At 47.9% G+C, this 19791-nt stretch overlaps 1 protein-coding gene across 3 annotated transcripts in view; it reads left to right on the plus strand.

Moving 5' to 3' along the window:
* CENPN (centromere protein N) overlaps positions 1 to 19791 on the plus strand; it is a 56660-nt gene that overhangs the window by 24017 nt on the left and 12852 nt on the right. For all 3 annotated transcript variants that reach the window (XM_056526146.1, XM_056526144.1, XM_056526145.1), the window contains 2 exons: positions 10589 to 10648; positions 17788 to 17864. In XM_056526146.1, the coding sequence (XP_056382121.1) occupies positions 10589 to 10648; positions 17788 to 17864 (137 nt within the window). The remainder of the gene's footprint in view (positions 1 to 10588; positions 10649 to 17787; positions 17865 to 19791) is intronic.

Here is a 19791-nt window from a genome sequence, read left to right on the forward strand (position 1 = left end):
ATCAGAATTTCTCCATTAGGGGGACACAGACCATGGGTGTATGCTGCTGTCACTAGGAGGCTTGACACTATGGCAACAAGAAAAGTCGTCTCCTCCCAGCAGGGTATACCCGCCCACAGGCACTTGAGGTAATCGGTTTTAGCTTAGTGTCTTAAGGAGGTCGACATGGTCTGGAATTCTCCAGACCAGGTCTTATGTTTTATTTTCCTACATTTAGGGATGTTAGTTTCTTATTCCGTTTGCTTACTGAAAGCTTCATAGAAGACTTCATTAGGTAAGTTCTTCTGACTGAGGTGAGTATTTTTCCCTTTCTCCCTTAGGTGCAGATTTGCAACCTCTGGAGACCCTCAGTTTTCGTCACACCTTTCTCAGGGTCTAATGGGGCTGGCCTGGACAGGGGGTCTCTTTATTACTGGGGTGAGCAGTGGCATTTTGGATGGGGCACCGCTTACTTCACATTTCATTAAAGCAGATGTGGGTGTTTTACTTAAGCGTCTGACAGCCGCGGCGTTCTTCTATGCAGGCTCACGGAGCACCGGCTTACTTTCACTTTCGGCAGCAGGCTGCTGCTGGCGGCGTCTCGCCCGCTCAGTTCCCCGCGAGCGCATATGCGAATGACATGTGCGCTCGGGGCAAGGAGCGGGCACCATTACTGTGTTTCTTGTTGAAATTTTGGCGGCCGGGGCGCTTTAGCTCCGCCACCAAGGACCGCCGGAGCGTGTAGGGGCGCGAACTGACCACCAATCAGCGCTGTGCACGCGATTATGGGTGGCAAGGGCAAATCAGCAGTGCCCCTGTTTCTGGCACGCCCCTCTCTTGCTATTGGCCGACATTTCGCCCTTCTCTATCTACACTAGAGCAGAGTTCTCCTCACAGCAGCTGCCCTGGGGACACAGACTTGGATGAGAGAGTTCTTTTTTCAGTATGTCCGTGCACAGAACTGTTCCTCCCTCTAATTAGACAACTGGAACGTTAGTTTCCCATTTTGTCTGTAAAAGCTGTAACTCCAAAATGCCCGCTTCTGCTGAACCCACTTGCTCTGCCTGCTCTACTGCTCCCCCAGACCCCCCCCCTGCTATTCTACCCTGGTTGTCTTCCAGACCCGGTGGGTTCGGCCGCCCCTCCAGCCTGGGTTGTCTCCCTCCCCCAGTCTATATCCGACTTGGCTCAGTTCTCCCGTTATGTGGTGACTGCATTGGAGAGGCCCTCCGGAGGGTCCCGCTCTCCCCCTATACTGACGCTCTCGCAGCGTCGTAGGGGTGTTTTTCATCTGACTCATCCTCCAAGTCTTCTGGCAGGCATGGGCGTTCCCCTCACAGGCATCGCCCCGTTACTCCGCCCTGTAGCAAGCGTCGCTCCCCTAGAGGACGCTCCCATCGTCGCCGCTCTGGCTCTCCAGACCCGCATACCAGGGCCGTCTCCCTCTCTTCCAGGGCCCCCTCACACGTTCCCATTCACCTGGAGAACTTGTGGATGAAGTTTCCTATTCGGCCTCTTATTCAGGGGACTGCACGGATATGTCGGATATGGTGCACTCATTGGTCTCGGCCATAAGAGACACCTTCCATCTAGATGTCCCAGGAACTTTGGACGTGGCTCCAGAAGTTTCCTTTCATTGTGCCCAACCTCCAGGGCTGCCTCACCTCGTTCCCATTCACCCGGAGAACTTGTGGATGAGGTTTCTGATTCGGCCTCCGACTCAGAGGACCGCACGGATATGCCTGATGTGGTGTACTCCTTGGTTTCGGCCATAAGAGACACCTTCCAGCTAAAGGACCCAGGAAGTTCAGACGTGGTCCAAAAGTTTCCTTTCATTGTGCCCGACCTCTTCCAGGGCTGCCTCACCTTGTTCCCATTCACCTGGAGAACTTGTGGATGAGGTTTCTGATTCGGCCTCCGACTCAAAGGAACACACGGATGCCTGATGTGGTGTACTCATTGGTTCGACCATAAGAGACACCTTCCATCTAAAGGACCCAGGAACTTCGGATGAGGCTCCAGAAGTCTCCTTTTTTTCGTGCCCAACCGGCACCCAAGACCTTCAGCTCTTACTCCAAATTTTACGTCCTGCTGATATCTGCCTGTAGGCACCCTGACAAGAAGTTTCAGGAAACGAAAAAGGTTCAAGCGCGGTATCCCTTCGCCAAGGACCTCTTTGCTCAGTGGACCTCCTATTCAACTGTGGATCTGCCGGTCTCCCGCCTCTCTAAGGCGCCTATCTGGCCGTGTGCTGATACGGCTGCCTTCAAGGATCCAGCGGACATGAAGGTGGAGACTTTGGCGAACTTTGCCTTTGAGACAGCAGGATCTTCCTGCTTTTGCTTCGGCCTGGGTGTCAAGGGCCCTTTCTGTATGGTCTCTAATCTCCGCCAGGGTAGTCTTCAAGATCCCTCTGGAGGATTTATTTAATCTAGCTCTCCGGTGCTCCGCAGCTGGAGATTTTCTGTGTTGTTCTTCCATGCGCAGCCACTGTGCTGCCTTTGCCACAAGCTACCTGGTAGCCACCGTCCCTCCATGTGGCTTAAAGCCTGGAATGTGGATGCCGCCTTCAGGAAGTGAGGCGACGGGCGGAAAAGAGTTCTTTATTACCTCTGGATAAAACTCACAGAACCGCTTTCCGTCGTAAGTCCTCCTTCGGGTTCTGCGGACCTTTGGTGTCACCAAAGGGTACCAACAAAGGGTCCAGACAGGTGCCTTCACGGGAAGAGGGCTTCCTCCTTCCGGACCTGTCCCTCCCGGAGGTCGGCTGTCCGTTCCGGCCGTTTTGCGGCCCCATTAGGCACCCGTAGGCCTTCCTCGGTCTGAGGGGTCGCCCCCACCCGCCGACCTTTCTCAGGTAGTTGGTCGCCTCTTACTCTTCTGGGATGCCCGGATCACGCACATTCAGGATCCAGCTCCTTTTTTATCCAGAGAGTAATTGTCCTGGTTCCTTCAGGGGAACATTTTCGAGGTTTATTCCAACCTCTTTGTGGTCCCCAAGAAAGGCGTTTCTGTTTGCCCAATCTTGGTTCTCGAGTATCTCAGCCAGCATTTTCTGCTTTCCCATCCCGAGTGGAGTCTCTCCATTCGGTGCTGGCGTCCCTGGTTCATGGGGAATTTTCGTTCCTCGGTGGACATCAAGGATGCCTGCCTCTACATCTCATTGTTTCCCGGTCATCAGCGGTACCTCCGCTTTGCAGTTCCGGAAGGTCATTTTCTATTGTGGCTCTCCATTTCAGTCTGAACACTTCTCCGCGGACCTTTACCAAAGTCCTGGCGCCTGTGATAGCCCTTTTACGGACAACAGTTGTTTCAGTGATTCCTTACTTGGACGACTTCCTGATCAGAGCTCCAGCCAGGGCCCAGATCCTGGAGAGTCTTAGTCTCAACCTGCAGACCATGTCTCACTTCGGTTGGATGGTCAATCGGGACAAGTCAACCCGCTCTCCTGGGCCTCCAGTACGACGCGGCCTCTGCCCGCTTTCGACTCTGCCAACCAATCGGCTGACTCTCTTTTCTAGAGTCCGATGACTTCGGCACCCTGCTCCAGTTTCCATTCGCTTTTGCATAGATGTCCTGGGTCGGTTAGCGGCAGCCGTGGAGGCCGTGCCATTTGCCCAGTTTCATCACCGACCTCTTCATCTGGCGATTCTCTTCCGGTGGGACAGGTCTCCATTGTCTCTCGACCGCAAGATCGTTCTCTCTCGACAGTCTTGTCGGTCCCTTCTATGGTGGCTTCGTTTCAGGGGTGCTCCTTCCTGTCCCTCCCTGCCAGTCTGTCGGGCTGGGGAGGTGTTTTCAAGGACTGGCCGGTCTGGGACCTTGGTCCTTCGAGAAGCCCTTTTCCCCTTCTACATGTTGGGGCCTAGGGTAATCCTTTCTTTGCTTGCTTCTTGGAAAATTCCCTTCTGGGCGGAACTCAGGTTTCCGGCCATCTCAGCGCTCTTCATGCCGGGCGTCTCTGGGATGTGATCTTTCTCAGCCGGTCCTCAGCCGTCCAAGGCGAGTGGTCCCTACATCCGGAGGTGTTTGCAGTGATCTGCAACCTCTGGGGCGCTCCAGGCATGAACCTCTGCACGTCCCGCCGCAACCAAGCGTTCCTCTCTCTTGGTTGGGCTTTGCCCTACCTTATCTGTTTCCTCCCCTTCCTCTCTTTTCGGGGTCCTGAGGAAACTCGCAACAGAGGGCGTTCCCGCCATTCTCATTGCCCAAACTGGCGTGGTACGTCGTTGTGGTCAGGCTCCTGAAATACTTACCTCTGCACCTTCCCTATCTTCCAGACCTCCTATATAAGGTCTCCTGTGCCACCCCAATTTGCCGTCTCTGCTTTTGACGGCTTGGTGGTTGAGACGGCGGTTCTGAGGACCCACGGTTTCTCTTCCCAAGTGGTTTGCACCATTCTGAGGGCTCACAAGCCTTCCTCTGCAAATATTTACCACCATACCTGGCGGTCTTATTTCTGTTGGTGTGAAACTCAGCCTTTTTCTCCGGTCGTGGTTGGCTTTCAGCTCCCTTAGGGGTCAAAGGTTCGGCCGTTTCCATTCTTTTTCAACGTTCTCTGGTGTTCAATTATCATGTCCGAACCTAGTTCAGGGAGTGGCACAAGCTGTCCCTCCTTATCAGTCCCCTTTTTTTCCCTTGGGACTTGCACTTGGTCTTAGATGCCCTACAAGGCCCCCCTTTTTGAACCTCTCAGGGACATTTCTCCTCGCCTTCTTTCCCGGAAGGTGGCGTTCCTTATTACTCTTCCCTCTGTTAGGAGGGTGTCAGAGCTGGCAGCTCTCTCCTGCCGTTCTCACTTCCTGGTTGTATACAAGGACAAGTTGTTTGGTTTTCCGTCCAGGTCCGTCCTTCATACTTGATATGGTTTTGGCTTTTTCATCTCAATGAGAACATCGTCCTACCGTCCTTTTGTCCAGCCCCTTCTCATCCCTGGAAGCGTTTGTTCCACAACCTGTTATGGTCGTTGGACAAGACAACCATTTTGGGAGCTTACCGCTGCAAGGGGAAGATCCCACCCTTCAGGGTTTTGGCTCATTCCACCCGTTTTTCGGGGAATCCTGGGCCCTCCGCTATGTGGCTTCGGCCTTGCAGTTCTGTAAGGCGTCCGCGTGGTCGTCTTTGCACTCTTTCTCAAGGTGATACCAGATTCATACCTTTGCATCAGTTGATGCTACTCTGGGCTGTAAAATGTTGCAGACGGCGGTGGTCCACCTGTCTGATTCCTTACCCACCCAAGGGACGGCTTTGGTACATCCCATGGTCTGTGTCCCCCAATGGAGCCGATAGAGAGAAGATTTTTTTATGCATACCGTAAAATCTCTTTCTCAAAGGATCCATTGGGGGACACAGCTCCCACCCTTTTTTCTGGTGTTCCTATTTCAGTTATCTGTCCGAAGGTGTGTTCAGTTGCCTTTTCTTCTGATTGCTCGGACAGTTTGTGGTTTTCTCTTGACCTGTCTGTCTTCTCCTATTGCTCTGGGACTAAAACTGATTACCTCAGGTGCCTGTGGGCGGGTATACCCTGCTGGGAGGAGCCGACTTTTCTTGTTGCCATAGTGTCAAGCCTCCTAGTGACAGCAGCATACACCCATGGTCTGTGTCCCCCAATGGATCCTTCAAGAAAGAGATTTTATGGTAAGCATAAAAAATCTCCTTTTTTTCAGGGATCAGTTCAGTTTTGAAGTGGATTTGAAGGGCCTTAATATTAGAAATACCCCATAAATGACCCATTATAAAAACTGTACCCCTCAAATTATTCAAAATAACATTCAGAAAGTTTAACCCTTTAGGTGTTTCACATGAACAGCAGCAAAGTGAAGGAGAAATCGCATGTTCTTGTAGACCCAGTTTTATAGGAGAAAAAGCCCCCCCAAAATTTGTAACACAATTTCTCTCGAGTAAGGAAATACCTCATGTGTATGTGAAGTGCTCGGCGAGCACAGTAGAGGGCTCAGAAGGGAAGGAGCGACAATGGGAAATTGGAGAGTGAGTTTTTCTGAAATGGTTTTTGAGGGGCATGTCACATTTTAGGAAGCCCCTATGATGCCAGAACAGCAAAAAAAAAAAAAAAATCATTACATACCATTTTGGAAACTACACCCCTCAAGGCACGTAACAAGGGGTCCAGTGAGCCTTAACAACCCACAGGTGTTTGACGACTTTTCGGCAAAGTCGGATGTGTAAATGAAGAAAAAAATTTTTTTTCGCTAAAGTGCATTCCCCCCCCAGATTTACAATTTTTACAAATGGTAATGGGGGGAAATGCCCCCCAAAATTTGTAACCCCATCTCTTCTGAGTATGGAAATACCCCATGTTAGGATGTAAAATGCTCTGCGGGCGAACTACAATGCTCAGAAGAGGAGGAGTCACATTTTGGCTTTTGGAAAGCAAATTTTGCTGAAATGGTTTTTGGGGGGCATGTCACATTTAGGAAGCCCCTATGGTGCCAGAACAACAAAAAAACGAACACATGGCCTACTATTTTGGAAACTACACCTTGCAAGGAACGTAACAAGGGGTACAGTGAGCCTTAACACCCCACAGGTGATTGACGAACTTTCGTTAAAGTGGGACGTGAAAATGAAAAATTTGATTTTTAACACTAAAATGCTGGTGTTACCCCAAACTTTTCATTTTCACAAGGAGTAATAGGAGAAAATGCCCCCCCCCCCTAATTTTTAACCCCATTTCCCTTGAGTAATTAAATACCTCATATGTGGATGTAAAGTGATCTGTGGGTGCACTAGAGGGCTCAGAAGGGAAGGAGCGACAGTGGGCTTTTGGAGAGCGGATTTTGCTGAAATGGTTTTTGGGGGCATGTCGCATTTAGGAAGCTCCCATGATGCCAGAACAGTTAAAAAAAAAAATAAATAAATTTAAAAATGGCATACTATTTTGGAAACTGCACCCCTCACAGAATTTATTAAGGGGTGCAGTGAGCATTTATACCCCACTGGCATTTAACAGATCTTTGGAACCGTGGGCTGTGCAAATGAAAAATTACATTTATTTTTTATTTTTTCATTTTAACAGACGACTGTTCAAAAAAAATCTGTCAGACACCTGTGGGGTCTAAATGCTCACTGCACGCATTCCGTGAGGGGTGTAGTTTCCAAAATGGGGTCACATGGGGGGGGGGGGGGGTCCACTGTTCTGGCACCATGGGGGCTTTATAAACACACACAGCCTTCACTTCCAGCCTAATTCTCTCTAAAAAAAAAAAAAAAAAACACATTTTTTATTTTCATGTCCAACTTTAACGAAAATTTGTCAAAGGCCCGTGGGATGTGAAGGCTCACTATACCCCTTGTTACGTTCCGTGAGGGGTGTAGTTTCCAAAATGGGGTCACATGTGGGTGTGTTTTTTTTTTTTGTGTGTTCATGTCCAATCCGCTGTAACGATGAGCCACCCCTGTGCAAATCGCCAATTTAGGCCTCAAATGTACATGGCGCTCTCTCACTCCTGAGCCTTGTTGTGCGCCCGCAGAGCATTTTACATACACGTATGGGGTATTTCCGTACTCAGAAGTAATTGTGTTAGAAATTTTGTGGTCTTTTTCTCCTTTTACCTCTTGTTAAAATGAAAAGTATGGGGCAACACCAGCATGTTAGTGTAAAAATTTAATTTTTTTTTTACACTAACATGCTGGTGTAGCCCTCCACTTTACCTGTTCATAAGGGGTAAAAGGAGAAATATCCCCCCAAATTTGTAACGCAATTTCTCCTGAGTACGGAAATGCCCTAAACTGTTGCCTTGAAATACGACAGGGCTCTGAAGTGAGAGAGCGACATGCGCATTTGAGGCCTAAATAAGGAATTTGCAATAGGGGCGGACCCGGTTACAAGGATGGGGCTTGTCTCCATTAAATCCCCTACAGCAGTGTTTCCCAAACAGGGTGCCTCCAGCTGTTGCAAGACTCACAGCCTGCCAGGATAGTCTATGGCTGTCCGGCAATACTGGGAGTTGTGGTTTTGCAACAGCTGGAGGCTCCGTTAGGAAACCCTTCCGTATGAGACGTTTTTCATTTTTATTGGGGGGGGGGGAAGACGTGTAAGGGGGTGTATATGTAGTGTTTCACTTTTTTTATTTGGTAGTGTAGTGTTTTTAGGGTACATTCACACAGGTGGGGGTTCACAGTAAGTTTTCTGCTGGGAGTTTGAGCTGCGGCGGAAAATTTGCCGCAGCTCAAACTTGTAGAAGGAAATCCACTGTAAACCCGCCCATGTGAATGTACCCTGTACATTCACATAGGGGGCACCCCAAACCTTCAGCTGTGGCAAAATGACAACTCCCAGAAAGCACAGAAAACTGTAGGCACACTGGTGGGGAACCACTGAGTTAGAAAACAGACTAGCTCAGTTATTCTGAGCCGTGTACCTCCAGCTGTTGCAAAACTACAACTCCCAGCATGTACGGTCTGTCAGTGCATTCTGGGAGTTGTAGTTTTGCAACAGCTGGAGCCACACGGGTTGGAATCATTGAGTTTGGAAACAGACTCTAGCTCTACAATTCAGGGATGCTGGGCGTGTAGTTCTGCAATATCTGGCCCTTCAGATGTTGCAGAACTACAACTCCCAGCATGCCGGGACAGTCTGAGCATGCTAGGTGTTGTAGTTATGCAACAACGAGGAAGAACAGTTTGGAGACCGCTAAGTAGTGGTCTCCAAACTGTGGCCCTCCAGATGTTGCAAAACTACAACTCCAAGCATGGCCAGACTGTCCAGGCATGCTGGGAGTTGTAGTTCTGCAACATGTGAAGGACCAGATATTGCAGAACTACACGCCCAGCATCCCTGTCTGTCTGGCCATGCTGGGAATTGTACTTTTGCAACATCTGGAGGGCTACAGTTTGGAGACCACTGTATAGTGGTCTCCAAACTGTGCCACTTCAGATGTTGCAAAGCTAAATCTCCCAGCATGCCCAGACAGTCAGTGCATGCTGAAAGTTGTACTTTTGCAACATCTGGAGGACCACAGTTTAGAGACCACTACACAGTGGTCTCCAAACTGTTACCCTCCAGATGTTGCAAAACTACAACTCCCAGCATGCCCAGACAGCCTCTGGTTGTGTGGGCTTGCTGGGAGTTGTAGTTTTGCAGCTTTTAGAAGGCCACAGTGAAGATCACTTACCGCGATCTTCGCTGCAGCCTTCTCCACGCCGCACCTTCTGGCTTGCCTCCTCCTGCTGCCGCCGCTGCTCCAGGATGCCGCCTCTGTCGGTCCGGTAAGCCAGTCATGTTTCCCCCCCCCCGCTCTGCCCAGACTTCGATCGGTGGGAAGAGCGGGGGAAATGAACTCTAAAGCCCCCCCGCCCCTTGCAATTTGTCCTTAAAGGGAACCAATCATCAGATTTTACCCTAACACCTGGCAAAGCATTATATAGGGTAAAATCTTTATTTTCGCCATTCCCGGGGGATGCTGCTGCCCCCAGGGATGGTGAAGATATGAAGTTATAAACTAGTCACCGCCGCCGCCGTAAGTAGTCACCTGGGTGGGGAGCTCTTCTGATCTACTCCCGTTCTTCGGCCGGCAGCGACGCTCCCTCCGCTTGATTGATGGGCCGTGTCATCGTTCCGCTCACTGAACAGACGGAGCAGAGTGATGATGCGGCCCGTCAATCAAGCGGAGGGGGCGTCGCTGCCGGCTGAAGAACGGGAGTAGATGAGAAGAGCTCCCCGCCCAGGTGACTACTTACGGCGGCGGCGGTGACTAGTTTATGACTTCATATCCTCGCCATCCTTGGGGGCAGGAGCGTCCCCCGGGAATGGTGAAAATAAAGATTTTACCCTATATAACGCTTTAAGCGTTAAATAGGGTAAAATCTGATGATTGGTTCCCTTTAAGTGACGGGACGTGAGGGCATATGCATACGTCCTCCGTCCCCAAGGAGTTAAACACTCCTCCACCCTTCTAGCCATCTTCTCCCCAAGCACAGCTGCACCCTTCCCATTGAGTTGCAGCCCATCCCTACGGTAGAGCCGATATCAGACAGCAAAGTCCGCCCAGTTCTCCAAGAACCCAAACCCCTTGTTCCTACACCAGCTTCTGAGCCACTTGTTTAGCTCCCTAATCTCCCGCTGCCTCTCTTTTGTGGCTCGTGGTACAGGTAATATTTCTGCTGGGACAAAGATGATGCAGCAGCAGCCGGACAGGGTTATGTTCTGGATAGTATGAGGACCCCCTAGTGGACTTTTTTTTTCTGAGCCATGATTTCTATAAAAAGGAAATACAATGTTCTTATGTACTATAATAGGTTAATGTTTGTTCAAGATGTAAAACTTCCAACAGTGCCCATTTAGGATCTTTTACCCAAATACAGACTGCCTTGTGCTAAAGCTTTCACAACAGTGATTACATATCTATGGCTCACCAGCTCCTGCAAACTTACAACTTCTACCATGAAAAAGATTGGATCCACAGGTTGGAGATCACTGCTCTAAAAGCTTAAGGACAGAGGGGGGTTGTTTGCTGATTGAGCTTTAGTGTAACTTCATAGCCCTTGTACTTTGAAGTCTTCAGTCTACAATATAGGTTTAAAATTAGTGTGATGGGCCTGGTATATTGTCAATGAAGTCAATTTTCTTGTTCCTTATTTCTTTAAACAGATACCCATGGCAACTCGAAAAGAAAAAACTGGGAAGTGTATCAAATGTCTATACAGTCAGGTAACATATACGTATCACTTAGATCTCCAGCTGTTAAGTACAATAAAGAAGCACACCCTTTCAGCCCATGCAGTTTTCCGATAACCGATCACATCTCAGGGTTAGACGAAGTGGCGTGTGCCACAAAAAGGAGAGTTTTATTTATTTATTTATTTATTTTTTTTTTTTTTTGTACTCACCGTAAAATCTCTTTCTCATAGCCTTCCTTGGGGGACGCAGAGACCATGGGTATATGTTCTTGCCACTAGGAGGCGCTGACACTAGGGAAAACAAAGTCAGCTCCTCCCTGGCAGGATATACCCGCCCACTGGAAGTGAGGTAATCAGTTTTGTCACAAAGCAGTAGGAGAAGCCAACAAAGAGAAGTCCAAAAGACCCTAGAAAGGAATCCCGAAGAAACACTCAAGAACCGGAAAAGGCTATCCGGACAAGAACGAAGACAGGGGTTGGGGGCTGTGTCCCCCAATGATGGCTACGAGAATGAGATTTTACGGTGAGTACAAAAAAAATCTCCTTTTATTGGTCGCTCTTCGTTGGGGGACACAGAGACCATGGGACATACCAAAGCAGTCCATGAGGTGGGAAGAACACCACCAGAAGAAGGTAGTCCGGAGACTGAACCCCAGGAGGCTTTAAGACTCATGGACGAGACCCTGAGCTAAAAGGCAACCGAGGCCTGGAACTGAGCGTCCGGCAGTTTCCACTGACCATGGAGATAGACTAGGACGCCAAGGAAGGGACCGTCCTTAGAAGAGACTCTAAACCAACGGGCCATAGAGAGCGACAAGAAGGGGGCGATGCAGAGACCCGATTGGCCGAACCAACCTGGAAGGAGGTAGGAAACCAACTCCAAGAAGTACAGAACCAGACAGAGGGAGAGCCCGGTTGGGAACAAAAAAGGGAACAACAAGAGAACCCCATACAGAGGATCAACCGAAACCAGAGAACATGGCAAGAAAACACCAGGGAGAACCGAAGGCGAATCAGTCAAGGTGAAGACCAGAAACTTCTGGAAAAGAGAGATGGGAACCGTCTCCAGAGAGGCATAGTGCAGAAGATCTGAACCAAAAAGCTGTAGGTGCCAAAAAACACTGTCTCAGGGGCACAGCATGAGCACTCTGAGAGGACGCCTGACTGGTACAACCCGGTAGACAGACTTGCCATCCAACCCCGGACCCCGAAGGAGGAAAAGGAAAGTAATGGTTGACATGGAACTGGAGACTCTTGAGACACCGGGAGGTGCCCCTCCTGTAGGGGGAGCAAAACCAACAACCGCGAAAGGCTCCGGGAAACATACTGCCATGTCAGGACAAGAAGAAGAGCAGTACAGAACGACCGCCCCACAATGGAATCGTGGAGAAGCCTGGGCAGGGGCACTTTACGTGCCTGGGACCGCAATCATCATGAAGGCCAGAAGGACTAGGATGACCGACCCAATAAGTAATGTACGCCACAGCAGTCTGGGAGAGAGCTCAAAACAAGGATTAATTGGTCTTGGACCCAGCGGTCGGTGTGAACCAGAGCACTCCCAGCAATGTCTCGTTAGGACGGAAATGGAGGGAAAAGCAAAAGGGGACCCAGCTGGGACTTCCAGGCTCTGGGCACAAGAAGGTTACTCCAAAAGATCAGAGTGGCAATGTAGCTCCATTGACACTGACAAAGGGAAGGATGAGCACACCCTTCTGGGATATTGCGCCAAGGAAGGAAGAGAGCAATGGCAGACTAGCGGTCGCTGAGCTATACAAGATTGCTTCCGCACACTTCTCCCCTATGAGTCGGTTTGGGTTAGGGACCTTGGCTTCACCCCAGCACGGCGGATTGGGAAATCTCATTCCTGCTTTGCCAGAAGCTGAGCTCGGTTCATAAATGTTTGGTGTTTGCTTAAATGACGCTGATGGTGGGGATTTAAAGAGGATCAGTAAACTATATACAGTAAAATCTCCCTTAGTGGATACCTCCCAATAGGGAACACCTCCCAATAGCGGACAGTTTTTAATTTCCCTGCAGAGTCCCATTAGCCTTAATGTATTTGCCCCCTCTGAGTAGGGGACACTCCCAGTAGCGGACATGGACACTCCCAATAGGGGGACAAAATACTCCCATTAGGGGAGAAAACACTCCCAATAGGGGACAACCAGGCTTAATGTGCCGGTCCTAACTTGTACACAGGGCCGCCGTCAGGGGGTACCGCCAATACCTCAGTAAGGAGCCCCCGTTGCACCCCTCTTCAGCAGCCCCAGCACAGAAGCAGAAGACCGATGTTTAAACAGTGGTCTCCTGCTTCTGTACGTCCGCTGGCCACATCATACACCTCCCTCCTTCCCTGATTCCCCCCCCCCCCCAATGCCACTTTGTTCCTCTGTGCCAAATCAATCCTCACCCCCAGTGGAGGAGGGATCAAGGGTAAATGATGTGGCACAGGGGAGTAAAGGGGGGATAATTTGGCACAAGGCACAGGGGGAATAAGATGGCACGGGTTATAAAAGGGAGGATGAAATTATACTGGGTGGGGGGGATAAGGGTAGATTAAATAATACTGGGAGATTCTACTGTAATACTATTTTTTGTCATGTTTTATAGGTAGTTACACTCTGGAGTGAGTACAGTAATCCATCATTTTAGGAAGAATTTTGAGCCTTTTGCCACAATAAGGGACATCTCTCAATAGTGGACCCTTTTTTTTTTTTTTTTTTTTTTTTTTTTAATTTTTTCCCTTGAGTGTCCGCTATTGGGAGATTCTACTGTTTATATTTGCTATATCCACATGGGGAAATGTTCAAACTATAAAAATATAATGTTATTGAAACAGCAGTGTAAACAAAAAAAATAAAACTCCAAAATTGCTCATAAATTAGAAAAAGTGGAGGAAAAAGCATTCAAAAAGTCCCATATACTCCAAACGGAACCCATAAAAACTACACATCTTGGCACAAAAAGTGAGCCATAAGGATATGGCTAAACAGTGGAAATTCCGCCCTGCAGCAGAATTTCCACAGCGCTTTGTCACTTGATTTTGCTTGGAAATTCGGCCATGTAAATGAGGCCTAATACAGCCCTGTAGATTGGGGGGGGGGTCAGAAGTGTGCAATTTTGGAGCATATTTATTCTTAAAATAAGTTACATTTTTTTACAGTAGAAAAGACAATTTGCCATGTAAATTGGAATTTGCGGTAAACATTCTGCTGACAAATAAAATAGGGAAGAAGTGCACTGTGTAAAAACAAAAGCCCCCAAAATTTTAAAGGAAATCTGTCGTCAATGTCACCTGCAGTAACCTGTGAGTACAGGCATGTAGTGCGGGTAATACTGATAAGATACTTACCACATGCCAATCCATGGCTCTGTTTGCACATTATCCTTATTACCGTATATACTCGAGTATAAGCCGAGTTTTTCAGCACGATTTTTCGTGCTGAAAACACCCCCCTCGGCTTATACTCGAGTGAACTCCCCCACCCGCAGTGGTCTTCAACCTGCGGACTTCCAGAGGTTTCAAAACTACAACTCCCAGCAAGCCAGGGCAGCCATCGGCTGTCCGGGCTTGCTGGGAGTTGTAGTTTTGAAACCTCCGGAGGTCCGCAGGTTGAAGACCACTGCGGCCTTCAACATCATCCAGCCCCCTCTCACCCCCTTTAGTTCTGAGTACTCACCTCCGCTCGGCGCTGGTCCGGTCCTGCAGGGCTGTCCGGTAAGGAGGTGGTCCGGTGAGGAGGTGGTCCGGGCTGCTATCTTCACCGGGGAGGCCTCTTCTAAGCGCTTCGGGCCCGGCCTCAGAATAGTCACGTTGCCTTGACAACGACGCAGATACGTCGTTGTCAAGGCAACGGCTCTATTCCGGGCCGGAAGCGCGGAGAAGAGGCGCCCCCGGTGAAGATAGCAGCCCGGACCACCTCCTCACCGGACCACCTCCTTACCGGACAGCCCTGCAGGACCGGACCAGCGCCGAGCGGAGGTGAGTACTCAGAACTAAAGGGGGTGAGAGGGGGCTGGATGATGTTGAAGGCCGCAGTGGTCTTCAACCTGCGGACCTCCGGAGGTTTCAAAACTACAACTCCCAGCAAGCCCGGACAGCCGATGGCTGCCCGGGCTTGCTGGGAGTTGTAGTTTTGAAACCTCTGGAGGTCCGCATGTTGAAGGCCGCAGTGGTCTTCAACCTGCGGACCTCCGGAGGTTTCAAAACTACAACTCCCAGCAAGCCCGGACAGCCGATGGCTGCCCGGGCTTGCTGGGAGTTGTAGTTTTGAAACCTCTGGAGGTCCGCAGGTTGAAGACCACTGAGGGCGAATGATGAGAAGAGGATGATGAAGGGGGGGGGTGTGGGGATGATGAAGGGGGGTGGGGATGATGAAGGGGGGGGTGTGGGATGATTACAAGGGGATGTGTGGGATGATGACAAGGGGATGATGAAGGGGGGATGTGTGGGATGATGACAAGGGGATGATGAAGGGGGGATGTGTGGGATAAGGGGATGTGTGGGATGATGACAAGGGGATGATGAAGGGGGGATGTGTGGGATAAGGGGATGTGTGGGATGATGACAAGGGGATGATGAAGGGGGGATGTGTGGGATGATGACAAGGGGATGATGAAGGGGGGATGTGTGGGATGATAAGGGGATGTGTGGGATGATGACAAGGGGATGATGAAGGGGGGATGTGTGGGATGATGACAAGGGGATGATGAGGATTTTAATGACGGGTCTGGATGATGACAGGGGGGGATGAGGTATTTCCCACCCTAGGCTTATACTCGAGTCAATAACTTTTCCTGGGATTTTGGGTTGAAATTAGGGGTCTCGGCTTATACTCGGGTCGGCTTATACTCGAGTATATACGGTACATTTATGTAAATGACCCAGCATTGTGCACAGGCGTAGTCCTCCAGCCTCCAAAAGCACACTGTCACTTCTGCCTGCCTGCTCATCAATATTTATAATTCTACCTCAGCCAGCTCGCTCCGTTACTCGTTTCCAGCAGAGTGAGGAAGAAGCAATGACTTCTGTGTGCTTTTACTCCGCATGTGCCAATATTTAACCCCTTAAGGACAAAGCTCATTTTGACCTAAAAGGGGTATTCCAGGAAAAAATATCAACTGGCTCCAGAAAGTTAAACAGATTTGTAAATTACTTCTATTAAAAAATCTTAATCCTCTCAGTGCTTATGAGCTTCTGAAGTTAAGGTTGTTCTTTTCTGTCTAAGTGCTCTCTGATGACACATGTTTCGGGAAATGCCCAGTTTAGAAGATGTTTGCTATGGGGGTTTACTTCTAAACTGGGCGTTTCCTGAGACACGTGACATCAGAGAGCACTTAGACAGAAAAGAGCAACATTAAAGGAGAACTCCGGTATGGGTGAAAAAAAAAAACGTATCCCCTATCCTAAGCATAAGGGATAAGTATTAGATCGCGGGGGCGTTTGACAGCTGGGGCCCCCTGCGATCTCCTGTACGGGGACCCGCCTCACTCCTGCTCAGTGCAGGAGCCGAGCGTTTTCGACCACAGCCGAAGCTGCTGCCGACACTCCCCCTCCATTCACTTCTATGGCAGGGCCGGAGTTTGCCAAAGGAATTATACGTACTAATTTGGTTAAAAAGTAAAAGTGTGTTATCATGGGTATCATTTTAATCGTATTGACCCAAAGAATAAAGAACACATGTAATTTTTACCGTAAATTGTAAAAGCCTCATACTAGTCTGTGGATGAAAATATAAGAGTTATGATTTTTTGAAGGCGAGGAGGAAAAAAAGAAAACGTAAAAATAAAAGGGGTTAAGAAAAAAAATTGCTTTGCTTTTGCATTGCTTTTATGACCCCTATACCTCTTTTATTTTTCGGTTTACAGGGATGTATAAGGGCTAATTTTTTGCGCCGAGATCTGTAGTCTTCATCTGTACCCTTTTTGCTTTGATGTGACTTTTTTAAAATGCTTTTTATAATTTTGTTTGATTTATGATGTGATTAAAAATCATCAGAATTTTTGGTGTTTGATATATTTTTTTACGTTTATGCCGTTTACCGTACGGGATCCTAATCATATTTTAATAGTTTGGACATTTACGCAATCGGCTATATTAGTTTAATATTTAACTTTTTTCCTTTTGAAATGGGAAAATAAGGATCATTAAAACATTTTTATTAAGGGAGGGGGTTTTATATAATTTCAGAAACTCTTTTTATTTTTTATTTTTTTAAGTCCCCATAGGGGACTTTGATATGCAATCATTAGATTGCATTTACTGTATAATGCTACGCCTATGGCATAGCATTACACAGTCAGGCTATATCAGTGGATCACTGATCACATTAAGTCAGGCTGCATCAGTGAATCAGAGGCAGGCAAGTGGACCCTCCTACACCTTGTTAGCTCCCGGAACCACCATGATCACGTTGTAGGGGTTCCGTGAGCCCCTCTGAACTACTGAAGACTTTTAGTTTCACTTTAGACGTCATGATAGGCATTGCTTATGGCGTCTAAGGGGTTGATTAATGGCATGAGTAGCCAACACTCACTGTTCTGAAGAGAGTGCAGCTCCTGTGCTCGCTTCAAAGCTGCTTAGGGATTAAGGGCATACACGTACATCCTTGGTCTTTAAGTACTAGGATGCAAGGGCGTACCTGTACGCCCTTCATCCTTAACAGTTTAATAGTAAAAATGAAATTTGTCATTATAAATTACAATTGGTCATGCAAAAAAAAACAAATCCTAATATGGCTCTTTGGCTAGAAAAATAAGAGTTGTCTCTTACAAGGTAAGGAGGAGGAAACAAAAATGCAAAAACAAGAATTGGCCCAATTGTTAAGGCCTTGTCTGAGTAAATATTTGTATATGGGGAGGGGAGCGGGAATTAAACAATAGTGCTGCCTCCACCCTTTCCAGTTTTCTATCCAGACATTTACACTTCTTTGGGTCACAAGTGGTGCATGAGCAGCAATTGAGTACATGTAAATACAAAAAAATATTTATTTGGACAACCGTCTTATGTTTCTAGATGTGTTAGAAAAACCATATTCTCTGGAATAATGTAGTAAATTCCAGAGGAAGAAAAAGAGCTGTAAATGAGAGTAGAGAGAGAAAAAATTATGGTGTGGATGTGTTCTGGAATCAGGGAATATTCAATTTTAGCAGATTATCTTCTCTTCACAGATTCTGAGGCGAACCTTGCAGATGTCTGGAAAATCAAAGTGCACTTCAAAAAAACTGTCCAGTCAGTACTTAAAAATGTAAGAACTTATTTCTGTGTAAAATTATCGTTACAATAAATGTTTTAAAAGTTTTATGTCCAACTTTTGGTGACTTTTTGAAAGCAAAGAGCCCTGTGAGCATACCTCTTTTGGTATCCTGCACAGATTTGATGCCGCAGATTTCAGAGTACACTAAATGGCTGAACACAGACTTAAATCTGTAGTATCAAATATGCGCAGGCTACTGTATGTGTGACTACACCTTTTTAGGGTGTAGTCGTACGTACAGTATCCTACGCCTATTTGATGCACAGGATTTGAAGCTGCATATTTTATGCTGCAGAGTTCGATGTAAACTAAATGACTGAACACAGCTTCAAATCCTGTGCATCAAATATGCGCAGGATACTGTACGTGTGAATACACCCTTGGGGTGTATTCAAAAGTTCAGTATTTTGCGCTTATGTTATGCTGCAGATTTCTAGTCTACAGCATAAAATACGTAGCTTCACTGTTAACTAAATGATTGAACACAGCATTAAATTTGCACAGAATGCTGTATGTGGAATAGACCACATGACTGCCTTAAAAAATGGGGGACAACTGCACAAAACTGCAGCATTTTTCCCAAAACACCAAAGACCCCAGCCTTAAAGATATTGGCATTTCACAGGAATTACCACCAATGGCTGATTGGTAGGGGTCTGAACACCAAACCTCCTTATCCATGGTACTAAAACAGGAGCTCAATCTACTTGTCTACCTGGTACACAAAATAATTTTAACAAACGTCCCCTCATCCGGTAGAAAGGCAGATAGGCCTCCCCCAGTAGGTAAATAGGGCCCCAGATAGATATGTTCCCCATCAGGTGATATGATTTCCACAACTCTGTAAATGCCTTGGTAAGTATGCATAATGTTAATGGTATAGAACGTGTGTGTGGTGTAAAATGACTTTTATGTTCAGTACAGTGGTATGCTTGTATATGTTGCATATAAAACCAATCCGCTCTGACTCGTGAATGGTGTGTCTGTGGGGGACGTTACTTCAAGGAATGCTTATTCGTATAGAGATCCATATAGCAGGTATACACATACCTCCTAAACAGCAAAGCCTAGGAGCCAGAGAGAGGAGCTTGGCTTGAGGAGCCAGCCCCATGTAGCAGGGCAGCCCAGCTGATAACTGCTGCACTCAGCCCCTGACTCTCCACTGCTGCCGCACACAGAGGGCCATAAAAGAGGGTAAACACTCTGACGGGCAGGAAGGGGTGTTCCTAGTGGAGCAAGAGAGGGAGCACTGCGTCTGGTACTCCAGAACACCTCGGTCTTGATGGAGGTGCACACAATGGCCCTCATTTACTATTGCAAAGCCGACCTGTTTTGTCGGGTTGTGCGCCAGATTCTGTCGCATAGCGCCAGAAATTCTGTCTCCGCCAGATTTTGCTCCAGAATTGAAAAAAAACCGACTAACTCCATTTTGCTTAGAAAACCCAGAAAAGGGGCGTGGTCTCTGAAAAGGGGCATGTTCCCGACATTTTCACAAAAAACCAACATATTTACTAAGGTTTCCACATAAAATGTGTTGGATTTGAGGTGAGGAAAACCCTACAGATCAGAGCATGTGTAAAAAAAAAAAAAAAAAAAAAAAAAAAATGTAGGGAATTAAAAACCACAAAGAAACCTACACTCCTCTCTTAGTAAATAAGGGCCAATGAGTGAAGTGATCGTACGTACCTACGCCGGGACACTGATCTCCTGCGCGTCTCGCTTATGGACTACAGCATACAGCTGCGGTCTACAGGAGCTTAGTGAAGGGGGAAGAGTGATTGCCCATCATATGTGAATTCTTCATGCATGCAGACCTAATTGCCTTAAGAATTCATGTGCCAGGGCGTCATGCATGTCCTGGGCATTGGGTGTTACGATTTCAAAACCACTGTTAACGGTTTCCACTGGACAACCCCTT

Source organism: Hyla sarda, chromosome 6 (genome assembly GCF_029499605.1).
Source record: "Hyla sarda isolate aHylSar1 chromosome 6, aHylSar1.hap1, whole genome shotgun sequence".
In the NCBI taxonomy this organism is placed as follows: domain Eukaryota; kingdom Metazoa; phylum Chordata; class Amphibia; order Anura; family Hylidae; genus Hyla; species Hyla sarda.